At 39.8% G+C, this 14,570-nt stretch overlaps 1 protein-coding gene across 10 annotated transcripts in view; it reads right to left on the bottom strand.

Moving 5' to 3' along the window:
* The window catches only part of PTPRM (protein tyrosine phosphatase receptor type M), an 847,035-nt gene that overhangs the window by 614,102 nt on the left and 218,363 nt on the right, over positions 1–14,570 (bottom strand). For 9 of the 10 annotated variants that reach the window (XM_065534197.2, XM_065534199.2, XM_065534198.2 and 6 more), the window contains exon 2: positions 12,774–12,896. The exons of the other annotated variant lie outside the window; for it this stretch is intronic. In XM_065534197.2, the coding sequence (XP_065390269.1) occupies positions 12,774–12,896 (123 nt within the window). The remainder of the gene's footprint in view (positions 1–12,773; positions 12,897–14,570) is intronic. 10 annotated transcript variants of the gene reach the window in all.

Raw genomic sequence — 14,570 nt, 5'->3', positions numbered from 1 at the left:
TGCGTCTTCAACAGAGAAAAAAAGACGTGTCATGAGAAGGCATAGGATGGTTTTCATAATTTCCCAAGATGACTATCAGAAACCTCATTTATTTATACTTACTTTGAAAAGCACTGGATCAAACCCAGTCTGCGCCTTCAGGTTTTATGCCAAGGATTTCAATATTTTATCCATTTTCTATAGGTAACAGAATAACTATAAAAGATACCTCTTTCAAGGAAAGATACAAAACAAAGAAATATACAATTAAGAAACAACCCCATATTAGAGGAACCAAAACATACAAATAAGGACTGGTCATTTGAAAACCAAATTTTCAGTGACACCCTCTCTAAAAGTGCCACTCTATTAATATGCTACTCCACATATCCAATTAGACACTTACTAATGCTGCATAATCAGTTGTTTCAATTTGTCCACCCACCAGACAGAGGCATTACGATTGTCCGGCAGACAATTAATTAAATAGCTATATTTATTTCTCTTTCGACCACTTAAGCTTTTACATATCGCGTTAAGATATAATTCATCACAATCTCCTAGAATAAAGTACCAGTTAACTCTGCATTAAAGGCCACTTATTTAAAATAATGATCTGCACAATCATCTAGTGGAGTCTGCCAAGAAATTCTGTATAATTTTTTCTGTATTCAGTCCCATATTATGGATAGGGTACAAATGAATGCAAGCATGTATCCAAAAATAAAATTTAATAATTCCTTATGCATTTTCCTACAAAGCTAACCACCAAAATATCTACCAATAGGATAAGAATCTTTATATGTGAGACACCCACTGAGGCATAAAACCATGTGAAGCATTTGTCCTATTTAAGAAAGTCCTAAAATTACACCCTTTAAGTTAGTGGCTCCAAATCGGTATTACATAAGTCCATCAGCTCTACTAAACCTCTTCAGTAATGACCAATGATCATCACGATATGCTCAGAAAGTGAAGACGTGGCTCAACGTGGGTTTTGTAAATAAACACTTTCAATGCAATTTGACAGAAGAGCATTTTGCCTAAAATGCACTAGTGGAGAAAAATTGTGTTGGCATGACATGAAGTCGGTGTAGCTCAATGTCTCTTGTTGCCCCACATTTATATTGCAAATTTTGCTTAGCTTCAAAAGTACAGAAAAATTAAGAAAGTAATAAATACACACTTTGCCTAGACTCAACACTTGTTAACATCTTACCATATCTGTACACATGTGCGCTCTCTCTCTAAACACACACACACACACATACACACACACACACACCCCCCACACACACTTTATTTTCTGCAAAGACATCCTAACACTTGTATCTTTTAACACTTCAGCATGAATCTCCTAAGAACAAGGGTATTCTCCTATATATTCATATGCTTTTTGGTACTCATTTACTAACCAAATTTCCTTATTATGTCTTTTCTGGAGACATTCTTATCAGAAATTTTGAATTTTCCTCTACACATACTCAATTAAATATTTTCTTTTCTTCCCACTTTGCCAGAAATCAACACTCGAATCACCCTCTTCCTTCATATCCTTCACTGGCTCATCGCCTATGTCTGGACCTCTTTCTCTTCCCATTCCATGTACTAGGCAGTCCCTGGAACTACATGCAGTTTCACAGGCAGCCTTGTGAACACCTGTGCTCCCTTCCCACCCCTCACTGCCTTTACACAGGATGTCCTTCTGTCTGGTGTTTCCACCTGTTCCAGCATCACGACTCACCTTCTCTTGCCCCTCTTGGGTGCTCCCACCTCCTGGAAGCCTTCCCCTTGGCCTCACCCCACCGGCCCCCATCTGGGTGGCAGCCTTCTTGGGCTCAGAGCAGACAAATGGAGCTTCTCCCAGAGCACTCACTTGCAACACCATTTCTGCATGGCCTGGAAGACTGCAGGTCGATGTCTCACTGTATCCCCGGTGACTGGAACAGCACCTTGCACACAGCAGTGCTCAAAAAGCAGTGTCAATGTCAAAATAAAAATGTTCAGACAAATTTCTGAATTTAATGTTTTATTCAAGAGAAAAGAACTGCAATTTGGGCATACATGCAGACCGGGTGGTCTTGGTACATCCGAAGAATAAAGAAGGTTGGAGGTTTTATAAAAAGCTGAAACAGTTTTATAAAAAGCTGAAACGTAGTTTCTAGTGCCATAGTTCATTGGCACCAGAAAAGTTTGGGGAAGCTGGCAAGCTCTGATTGTTGAGTGACAATGGTGGGTAAGGTGGTGGGATAAAAGGAGTTTTAGGAGTCACAGCAGCTATTCCAGGAACTATCAGATAAAACTGGTTTCAGGCTACAGCAGGCAGCTTCAGCAGCTGGGCCGGCAGAGAATGACATACTTGGAGCAATGGTGTGTGTCCAGGGTGCTTCTCCCCCAGCCTCTTGACTGTTTTAGTTAGGTATGACAAGAATGACCCAATTCGTAGGATCACCTTTCACAGTGGGAGGGAACTTCTATTTGTTCCTGGTCTTAAGGTGAAAAGGATAATCTGGGTCTAACAATTATTTATTTAAATGTATTCGGCTCTTTGACTTCTTGGACTATGGAAACTCTGGACAGCCAGTTTTTTGTGGGGGACCCTGTAATGATCCCCCATAGGCAGAAGGAGAATACAGTGAAGTAGTGCCCTAGGCCACACACAACTTTCAAGGCCTTCTCCATCCTGGTGTCAATGTGAGGGATCTTCTAACATCACCATCCACTGGCCAGTCGGTTGTGCCGGCTAGCACAGTGATGGCCCACTCCAAACCCCTGTGACTCCACAGATCCACCCCATGTAAAGACAAGCCACTGAGCTGGGCACAGTGGCTTCCACCTGTAATTCCAGTGCTTTGGGAGGCCAAGGCAGAAGGATTGCTTGAGCCCAGGAGTTCAAGATCAGCCTGGGCAAGATAGCAAGGCCCTGTCTCTACACACATATATACACACACACACACATACACACACACACAAAATTAAAAATTAGCCAGGCATCGTGGCGTGCACCTGTAGTCCCAGATACTCCAGAGGCCCAAGCAGGAGGATCCCTTGAGCCCACGAGTTTGACGCTGCAGTGAGCTATGATCACTCCACTGCACTCCAACATAGGAAACAAAGCAAGATCCCATCTCTAAAAATAAATAAATTAATTAATAATAAAAAGAGAGGACACTGTTCTGCTTCCCTGAATCCAAGTGGCAAGTCATCCTCAGGCCTTGGACTTTCTGCTCTTTAGAGAAAATGTTTTCCAAAATCAGCTCCATCTCAACCCACCAACCCCTCTGACTCTGAGACTAAGGGATGTCCACGAGTGTCACATCGAAACTCACTGTCCGTTTCTTGACTTATATTGCCAAGGTGGGCTCCTCTGTCCCAGTAAATTGGCTCTGCTCAGCATGAGTCCCTCACACTATGGAACCCGGCAGGTGGAACACACAGGCCGTGAGAGCTGAGTGAATCCTTGGTGCATATTTTCAGGAAAGGTGGCATAACCATCCCATTGCTGATCGCCCTTAGTCCTCACCTCTTACCCGCTCCACTACCAGATGCTAACTAAAAGATGTACAACACCTGTCATGATCGGCCTGTTTATGCCATTACTTGGCTCCACATAACTCTTATGATGTCATCTTGCACAATTTTACGGGAAATTTAGGCAGGAAATAAAACTATTAAAACACATATTTATAAACATGGGCTAATTTGTATACTTTTTAGCAAATATTTAAAACACAGCTTAGTCACTATTCTTACTTTTTGTAAGCTTCCAATCTGCCGAGACCGGAATTTGGAACAAATTTAAAGGAAAACATTTGTTGAATGTTAAATATAAACTACTGAAATAAGTGGTCATACATAATACAGTGGCTGGCACTGGCCCCCTTGATACTGTGCGATATTAAAAATCAAAACATTTTTTAAAGAATGACTGCTTCAATCGCTGAAAGTTTTTGTATAGAAAAACTGCATCACTGAAAACATTATGCTGCATGAAATAAGCCAGGCACAAAAGGACAGCACTGTAGGACTCCACTTACATAAGCTACCTAGAGTGGCCAAATTCATAGAGACAAAAAGTGGAACACTGGTTGCCAGGGCTGGTGGAGGAGGAAGGAGGAGTTAGAGTTTAATAGGTACAGAGTTTCAGTTGGGTGAAGACGCAGAAGTTCTGGAGAAGGACGATGGTGATAGTTGTACAATGTGAATGCATTTATAATGCACTGAACTGTACACTTAAAAATGGTTCACATAGTAAATTTGATGCTATGTATATTCTACTACATTTTTTAAAAGGAGGAAAACACCAAATCAGATGTATAATTCAAGAACTAAAATCCTTCCTTCCTTCCTTCCCTCTTTCCTTCCTTCCTTCCTTCCTTCCTAATTAACATGAAACGTGATCCCTACCTTTGGCTCCTTCACCCAGCATCTCCCTCACGGGAAGAACCCTTCCTTGTACACCCGTTACCCACACAACCAGTGAGGACCACTGAAGGGGCACACGGTGTCCACACATGTGGAAATGAGGCTACACAGAGCCTGTGGTGTTTCACTAAGTGCTCCCCACAGGTCACTGACATGAAATGGTTTGTTTTTTCATAATCATCTAAAGTTATTTTTCTAAATTTTGTAATTTCGAAACTGCTGAGAGACTACAACTCCAGTCCAATTTATTTTGCTTTGTCTCATCATTCACCATACAAAGCCTGACTGTAAACTCATTCTAAGCCTCACCAAGGTGGTCTGAGTAAGACCTAGGGAGGATGAATACTCACTAGTGATTATATTACAGCTAGATCTCAAGTGGGAGTCTCAGCGTGGACAACTGAATGAGATATTCAAGGAAGGAGAGTAATTCAATTTTCGTTTCTTGGGTTCAGTGACTGGAATTATTCAGATTCAACTAAAAAAAAGTCAAATTCAATGCCCACCTCCCAAACATTTTAAGTGTTAATTTTTATTATAAAGTTAGACTTGGTCACAAAGGAAATGTGTCAGATAGAAACGATGGGGCAATAACCTCAAATCCTACCATCCAGATAAAAAGCACTGTTAGATGGACACAAACATGGGAATGAACAATAGACAATAGGGACTACTTGTGGGGAATGATGGGATGGGGGTATGGGCTGGAAGGCTACCTATGAGGACTATGCTCACTACCTGGGTGATGGGATCATTTGTATACCAAGCCTCAGCAACACGCAATTTACCCATTTAACAAACCTACACATGTATCCCCTGAACCTAAAATAAAAGAAGGAGAAAAAAATCAGTGTATTTTATTGTATGCAAATTCCACATTAATTTTTTACAAATTAAAAACAAATCTTGGCTCTTAAAAAAACAGGCACTGCTGCATCTAAATATCTGAAAATTTCATGAGATATTAATAGAGTTTTGAAACAAATATACTGATTAAAGATTTTTTTTTTAATTATTGTATTTTAATAGACTTCTTTCAGCTTGGGGCTTTTTAATCCAATCAAAAATTAGATGAAGATTTCCATCTTCTATTTCTTACCTGGCGTAATTCAGAAGAGAAAATAAGAATTTACCAAAAGCTGCCCATTTAGCTGAGTCAAAATTAAGCTCAGAGATGAATTCATACCAAATTGCCTCCACATTATTTAATAATACTAATAAAGGGAATAAATCTGTTGAACATTGCACTGGGCCAGGTTGAAGGCTAAGCTCCTGGTGTGTATTATTGGGTCTCACTTGGTCAGTAACTCTTTGAGGTAGGTTTTAAACATCTTCCCATGGCTTCCAGGGTCCTATGTGGTCTGACTCCCACCCCCAGCTCCAGCAGAGCATGCCCCTGCCCTTCCCTATGCTGGATCACTCAGCCTCCATGGCCTCCTGGCCTTGACAGGATTCAGGTCTTTACTCAAAGATGCATCCTCAGAACAGCTGTCTTTGTCTGCAGCGTCCATGGCTCTCTAAAGCTTTATCCTGGTTCCTCTTCAGCACTCTTGGCACTTCCCACCGTGACAGTCTATTTTCTCCATTTACCTGTGGACTGCCTGCCTCCTCCATGGGATTTAATCGTCAAGAGGCTAGAAACTCCATTGCTACAGCTCTAGCACCTACAGCCAGGACCATGGGAGTCATTCCACGAACAGCTATTACTAATATTTTACAGATAATAGGACTAAAATGGGGAGCTTCAGAACTTGCCCAAGGTCAACAGCTACACATTGATAGAGCCAGCAGCTGACCTGGGCAGGGCATGTAGACCCACGGTCAACAGCCTGCAGGGTCATTTCAAGAAGATCCAAATGTATGCACCTGAAATGAAAGACTAGCCTCTCCCCCAGATGCATGTTCTCACGTGAAGAGAATACGCAAGGGTACTCCAAAGAACAAAAGTGAAGGCTGTCATCCTCCCACAGATGCCTGGGTAAAGTATTCTTTTTCTTAACTTCAGTTTCCTATGTTGTAAAATGAGGATAATGCCACCCAATCTCTCAGGCCCATCATGACGACCAAATGATACAGAGCAAAAAAGCAAATGTTGTTAATTGCTTAGTGTCATGTACATATACAAGATTACTTTGTTTTCCAAGGCAGACTGATCTGAAAATACTGTGCAGTTACTTGCCTAAGATTTAGCCTTTTTATCTTACTTTTTTTTTTAAAGAAAGCTATATGGAAAGCTAGATTTGATGCTTTAATGTGCTGGGTCTGATGAACTATATTTTGGATTACCTCTTAAATACTCATGACTAGAAAGTCATTACTAAATGTGGCGGCCAGGAGCGGTGGCTCACACCTGTAATCCCAGCACTTTGGGAGGCCAAGGCAGGCGGATCACGAGGTCAGATCGAGACCATCCTGGCTAACACGGTGAAACCCTGTCTCTATTAAACATACAAAAAATTAGCTGTGCATGGTGGCGGGCACCTGTAGCCCCAGCTGCTCGGGAGGCTGAGGCGGGAGAATGGCATGAACCTGGAGACGGAGCTTGCAGTGAGCCGAGATTGTGCCACTGCTCTCCAGCCTGGGCAACAGAGCGAGACTCCGTCTCAATAAATGAATGCATGAATGAATGAATGAATGAATGAATGAATGTGGGAAATGTGGTTTTCTAGCACATAATCGTAAGCCCATCCAGGAACGATCTTATCAGACTAAGAAGATAAGGTAGGCTGAGAAGAGGATCTTTATTTGTTTTACTTGGTGAAAAATCTCAGGCATCTAAAACAATGCATAGCACATAGCAGGTGTTTAATAAACATTTGTTGAATGTTGACTGATTTGAAAGAACGAATAGGATAATTAGAGAACTGTCTGAACATTCTGTGCCAAAAACATTTCTCACTGGAGACATGCTGAAATTTAAGAGAGAAAAAGTATGTTCAAGCCCACTGTCATCTTCCCTTCATTACTCTCTAAGACCTGAATAAGCCCTGAAGTGTGAATAAATAGGGAAGCCTTCCCTAGCACAAGGAAAATGTGCCTGATAAGTGCATCCGAAGAGAAAACTTCAATTACTTTGTCTGTCAATCCATCTTCCTTCCCAAATGTGAAACTGACTCTAAACAAATATATGTAGTCATTTTTCTATTTTCTGGGTCATCACACAGAGTGCACACTGCTGCCCAATCCTGACACTTTCCTCTCTGTCTTTCATGCGGGCACCCACTGACATGATTCCATTCTTAGTCACAACATCTCCATGAAAATTAGCAGCAGCATCATTCCCAACTCCCCACAGGTATAACTAAGACATGGAAAGCTAAATGAGCTTTATGTAGTCCCATGCTATACTACTGGAAAAATACTAAGAGAATTATGTTATCACAACACCGATATCCACTTTCACTCAATTACAGCCTTTTAGAGGTAAGAAAACTTAAGGGGACAACGCAGACCATAAATACATGTCATGAGTATCAAATAGCTATGGTTATAGCTATGATTATAAGTTACCTTTACATTCTTAGTATTGTAGATGAATTTGATTATTTAATTTTTGTATAAAACAGGGTTATATTTTTAAGCATATAGAATCTATTAAGTATCAGTTGTATAGAACTGGAACACTGAGGTACAAGTATACAAAATACCACATTATCAAACCAGGTAGGTGTTTATACATCATAAAACCCTTTTTAAAGTTTTTAATCTATGTGATAATTATAGAATATGCTACAGTATATAAAGTGATAGAATGCAAGAGTGCTAACAAAATACACCAGTTACTATATCAAGATTTTTGTGCTCAAAGTAGCAATCCTTATGATAAAGTTCAAGAAATTTCTCCACTGTAGGCTAGGCGCAGTGGCTCACGCCTGTAATCCCCACACTTTGGGAGGCTGAGGCAGGTGGATCATCTGAGGTCAGGAGTTCGAGATCAGCCTGGCCAACACGGTGAAACCCCGTCTCTACTAAAAATACAAAAACTAGCTGGGCGTGGTGGCAGGTACCTGTAGTCCCATCTAGCTACTTGGGAGGCTGAGGCAGGAGAATCACTTGAACCAGGACGGGAAGTGGTGGGGGGTGCAGAGGTTGCAGTGATCTGAAATCGTGCCACTTCATTCCAGCCTGGGTGAAAGAGCAAAACTCTGCCTCAAAAAAATAAAAATTAAAAAAAAAAGAAAAAAGAAAGAAATTTCCCCATTGCTAATAGAGAAGATAAACTGATATGAAATGAATCACTCACTCACTGATAAAAGAGAAATTAGGTTTGGCATGGTTTCACCACCAAAAAACCGTGATGACTCAGAGCTAGCAGCAAAACTTTAATCTACTATGACATGCAAGTTCACTTGAAATACAAAAATTTAAACAGCATTTAGTATTTATTTGCCCTAAATATGTATTTCCAGAGCTAACGTCACTGCTCCAGAGTGGTTATCAAGCCAGCTTGCCTAAAGCTCCAAACTGTATTTTAGCTTTTTAAATGTGGTTAAAAATAACCTCACACATGAGGATATAGGGAAACAAATCTATACGCTGGAACACTAGCTTTTAAAAAGACACAGAAAAAGTAAAAAGCTAAAAATTAGAATGACATGTTAGTCTCTCATTGTCATAACTTTTAAATCCATCTTGATGAATTATTACTCTTCATTTATAAAGATGGGGTCTTCCCATGTTGTCCAGGATGGTCTCGAACTGCTGGACTCAAGCAATTCTCTCACCTCAGCCTCCCAAAGTGCCAGCATGACAGGCATGAGCCACCACACCCGGCCCTTGATGAATTATTCACTTATTAGAGTTATAGGAGTGTGACAAAGATTTAGGTACTAAAAAAAATAAAGAAAATCACACCACAATGCTTTTCAAGAGGTAGCAAATTTAAGGCAATGATAGAGGAAATCTCTAATCATGTTTTTTTTTTCTTACTGATTTTAATAGCCCCATGTTTAGAAAACACATCTTCTGAAAGTGAGAGAAAATGTGAAATGTTTGTAGATTAATAATTACATGAATATAGAAAACAAGAACAATATAAACCATGGGTCCAAAACAACAATTACATGCTGATGCCAAAATGGTCTAAGACAGGTATCAGCAACATTTTTCCGTAAAGGGCCAGAGTATAAATATCTTATGCTTTGTGGACCAGTCTCTATTGCAACTACTAAACTCTGTCACTGTAGCTTGAAACCAACCACTTGACACCATTTAAACAAATGGGCATGGCTGTGTGTTAGTAAAACTTTACTTGTGAACGTTGCATTTTGAATTTCACATCACAAAATTTTATTATTCTTTTTGCTTTTTTACAACTATTAAAATATGTAACAACCACTTTTAGCTCACAAGCCACACAAAAACTGGCAGCAAGTTGGATTTGATCAGTAGGACAGTTTGCCAACTCTCGGTCTCTAAAGTGTTATGGAACCAACCTATATACATGAGACAGATACACATACCCATGAAAGAATAAATCCAATAGTATTTTACATAAAGGTGTAGAAAATTTGCCTTCAAAAAGCTATGGTTCTATCTGATTTTCCTACCCATTTACCCTGAGAAATTCATAAGAGTCATTTCTGTTTTAGCATGGGAAAACCAGCCTTGGAATCAGTTTTTGAAAGGAATAAATCATATTGCACACATTAATGGAAGAGGAGAAGAAGAAAAAGAAGGTGAAAACCCCTGAAACTAAGTAGCACTTAAAACTTATGGCTGTATACACATATTGGAGACTCGGTTTAAAAATCTAGACTTTAGGATAGTACATGCATGTTTAGAAGATGCTGTTTCCTCACTTCTAACAATGTTGCTTTGAGAATGGAACTCCTCACTTTGGCCGATGGGTCAGCTGGGTACAGCTCCACATTCTTTTATAAAATACTGGGTTTATACTGAGAAACTGCTTTTAGAACACTTCCAGTCTACAGCACACTTAATTACATATCATTTTAGATTGTTCACTAATTGTATTTTTGTAACTTTTCTTCCCCAAGTACATAAGTTCCTAAAGAGAAAAAAGTCACTTCTTATAATCCTTCCTCTCCTACAATAATTACCATCATGTTTAGTATACACTGGGGCCCAAAAACAATTTCTAATGACTAAAGTTTGTTTAACGTAAAGAAAAAAAAAAAAGAAATACCCGTATTTTCAGTTCTATATTATGGCAAAAACATTTAATCTGATGGAGCAAGGACAGTTTTCAGAAATCTGAGCTGCACCCCTGCGCATAAGCACAGCCAGAGGGGTGGGGGAACTGCCAGTGCTTCCCTTTCCTTACTCACACGCTGACACCTAAACCACTCTCAGATCCAAACAATGAGTTGCAATCCGTTTGGGGGTAAGGGTCCAAAACACACCTTCTGGAACTATCAGAAATAAGACAGACTTGACGAAAGTGTTGCAAGATGTACCACTTAGAGATCTTATGCTACAAAGGCCTAATATTAATTATCAAGTATACCATTCATCAACAGAAGACTAAATCATAAGAAAACATATAAATGCCTCCATGTCATTCTTCTCAAGTCAGAAGAGCCTTCAAAGGCCATATATGTGCAGCCTCACTTCCTCTTCATTCACCTTTGTTCTTTCAGTTACCTAACTGGCTGTGCCAGGATACACCTGGGCTTTGATCTTTACTACCACTTTTTTAACGGCCTGTGCTAGAAACCTATGCTTTTAATATTTTAAAGTTGACAACTTAGTCTAAGATGGGCCACTGAAAAAAAGAAAAGAACAAGACGATGACAAGAAATGATTTCTTTGGCCTCATTTACCAAGGGAGGTGAGTTATCCTGTGGCAGAAATAAAGTCAGAAGAGGCTAGAAAAGACTCTGAAATACTTGGGCTTCTTTGTAAAACTTAATTTTTTCAAGTCAAGTTTCGATTTAAGAACAAAAATAATGAAATCAACTACCTAATGTGAAATATTTCAAATTTTTTATCAAATGAGGAGTTAATAGACAAAGCAAGAGTGAGTGCATTCTTCTGGGGCAATCTACCACGACTAATCTAAGGGCCTCCCCACTCTCATGGCCTTAGCCAGCCCAGCCTCACTGGACACAAGCTGGGTCCTCTTGAGAGGGCAGAAAAGACCAAAAGGCCCTCGGGGGAGACACTGTTTTGGGAAACGATGGCCCCACAGGAGGAGCGCAGCTGTGTTCTCCTCTTCCCCTGTCTTTATCACTGACAGGAACAGAAGCAGGAACTGGAATTTGGAAAAGCAACTAAAGCTGATTTAAACAGTCCTATTCAACAGCACACACATATACAAGAGAACAGAAGACACAGAAAAGGAGGGTGTGAGCTGCAGCTGCAAGAAGATAACCAACAGCTGGAAGGGCTTTGAGTCCAGTGAAGCCACAGTGATAAAGAGCTCAATGCTCCCTTCTCTGAAGCTACAAGGAGTTAAATGTGGGAAGGAGAGGGCAGGAACACTGTGGGCATCATACCGTCAAAGCTTGGTGACAACATTAAACTCCACTTCACGTTTAAAAGCTACCTTTACAAGATTACTTACTAAATGTAATTATTCCTATGCTTTGGAGCATTAATGAAAAACTTTGCATTCATTAAAAAGTATAAAAATTATGTTGTATCTGAAATCCAAATCAGAACATGTTTCACAGTATGAAACCTGAATGGAGCAAACTCATCACCGAATCTGCAGACCTAAAGTCCTAAAGGGACGTCCAGTGTCATAGCCTGAAAAAGGGTCCATTGCAATAATCAAGCTCCAAGCTGATTAGACTTCACTAGCCACCATCTTCCTACTTTTCCCTCCCAATAAGAAGTAGAATTCTTTTTGGTGTTCAGTGGAACACATCTTTCACTCATCAGAAATTCGCTAAGCATTTCTTCAGTGGAAAAAATACCCACATTTATGCATTGCCATTTCATCTTCAGAACACTTTCAAGATCACTGGGTATTCTCCTAGATCTCTCAGCGCCTGAGGCTGAGAAAAGTCCCCCACCAAGGCCTCCTATCTGGGATGGAAAGAGACTGTTATTTGGATTACCCAACTGGAGTTTCACCCCTTAGACACATTTGCCAGCAAAGATCTCAATCTTTTTCTCCTATCTGCTGCTTGGGAAAAGATCAACTGGGTAATGCCCACTAATCTAGCTAAGGGGTACTTGCAAATAAAAGAAGTATAATTTAGACTTTAAGGGGAGAGAGATAAAACTTTTATAACCTATCCTCTTAATTGCACCACTCTCACTAGCTAATCCAACTTTGACTGCCACATCCAAAGACCAACACCTTCACTCATTTAACCAATATCCAGTGAACACATACTGTGATTGAGACTCTTGTGTTCCTCTTTATTTTAAAACAAAACTTAAAACTGAAAGCAAACCTGATGGCATCCATGGATCAGAGGTCGGTTTGGTCAAGGTGTTCACTTGCTCCCAGTTGAAGTCATCATCTTCAGATTGACTATATCCACATGTGCTATACGGCTCATCAAAGAGGCAGCCACCTAAATTGTAGAAGAATAAAAAGTAATGTAAATACCAACCAGACCTCTGGAATAAGCTATGATGATTGCAGGAAGCCTTAGACTTGATGGCAAGTTTGATGCCAAACTAAATCTGATTAGGTCTTTCTACTCAGGAGCTGTGCATCCAACACTTACTGATCCCTTGCTGAGTGCTGCTAAATATTAACCATGCCTCACCCACACCGCCATATTATGCAGCTCTCCAAAAGCAATCTAATGTTGGTAGAAGCCAACTGAAGGTAAGACCTAGCCAGGCACGGTGGCTCATGCCTGTAATACCAGCACTTTGGGAGGCTGAGGTGGGCGAATCACCTGAGGTCAGGAGTGCGAGACCAGCCTGGCCAACATGGTGAAACCCTGTCTCCACAAAAATACAAAAATTAGCCAGGTATGATAGCGGGTGCCTGTAATCCCAGCTACTCGAGAGGCTGAGACGGAAGAATCGCTTGAACCTGAGAGGTGGAGGTTGCAATGAGCTGAGATCATGCCACTGCACTCCAGTCTGGGCGACAGGGTGAGACTCTATGTCAAAAAAAAAAAAAAAAGAAAGTAAGACCTAAGCAAATTTAAAATCTGTAGTTTCCAGATGTATAGGAATTTGAAAAATTGCTCTTGCATTCAAAATTTTAAGAGAACTGACTTAAATGTTCAACATGTTTTCAATAAAGAAAAAACACTTATAATTTGTCCAAAAAAATGAAACAAGAAATGCTTTCATCACAATCCTGGCACAATAGTAGAGGACAAGATGCAGTACAAACCATGGCACAACTTGCAAAATATTTTCCAAATACTTATTCCAAATCTAACAAAGAAACAAGGTTTTACTTTAATACTTTGGTGATTTGAGGTCTCAAAATTAAAAGAGATGTTAAATTCACTTACAGTCCATACAAGTTTTAAAGGCAAAAATAAATTCAAAACTAAGCATGTGGTAAACATCTGCTTAATTCTGGTACTAGAAATGAAACTACTTAAATGAAAAAAACAAAGAATAATAGAAAATGCAGCATATACATAGCAATTCAGCTGTTTCAGCATCAATAGCATTCAGCACATTAATGATTTTGTCCCATCCCATATCCTCTTGAATGCCTCCTGTTACTTTTTTTAGTATCAGATCTTATCTCCATGTTTCACATGGGGAACTGATTAATTAAATTGATCTTATTATTATGAAAATTCTACTATCCATCATATAATGCTATTAATCATATTAATTCAAAAAATTATAATTGTTTGCCACTGATGACAATTAAGTGTTATGGTTCAAGAAAACATGAATTTAAGAATATTTTTACATTATGTCCACAATGTGTGTCCTGTTGGCAAGAAGGTAAGTAAAACAGCCATTGTCCAACCTCAGAGCGAAAACAGATGTTAGAGGTCACCTGGTCCAGCTTCTATCCAAATGCTTAGGTCAACTGTACAACCTCCCAGCCAGCCAGCCTCTGAACAGATGAGGCACTCAGAATTCTGTAAAGCATCCTGACTATGTAGAACATCCCCCCCTTAAAAAGGCCCAAACTCTGCTTCTTGAAATGTATACCCATTTATCTTTGTTCTATCCTGTGAAAAAATAGTAAAAAAAAAAAAAAAAGAAAGAAAGAAAAGAAAAGAAAGAAAAGAAAAGAAAAAAGAAAAATCTTAGCT

Source organism: Macaca fascicularis, chromosome 18 (assembly GCF_037993035.2).
Source record: "Macaca fascicularis isolate 582-1 chromosome 18, T2T-MFA8v1.1".
Classification (NCBI taxonomy): Eukaryota; Metazoa; Chordata; class Mammalia; order Primates; family Cercopithecidae; genus Macaca; species Macaca fascicularis.
The sequence above is the reverse complement of the archived record's forward strand: the minus strand, read 5'-3'. Positions and strand labels throughout refer to the sequence as shown.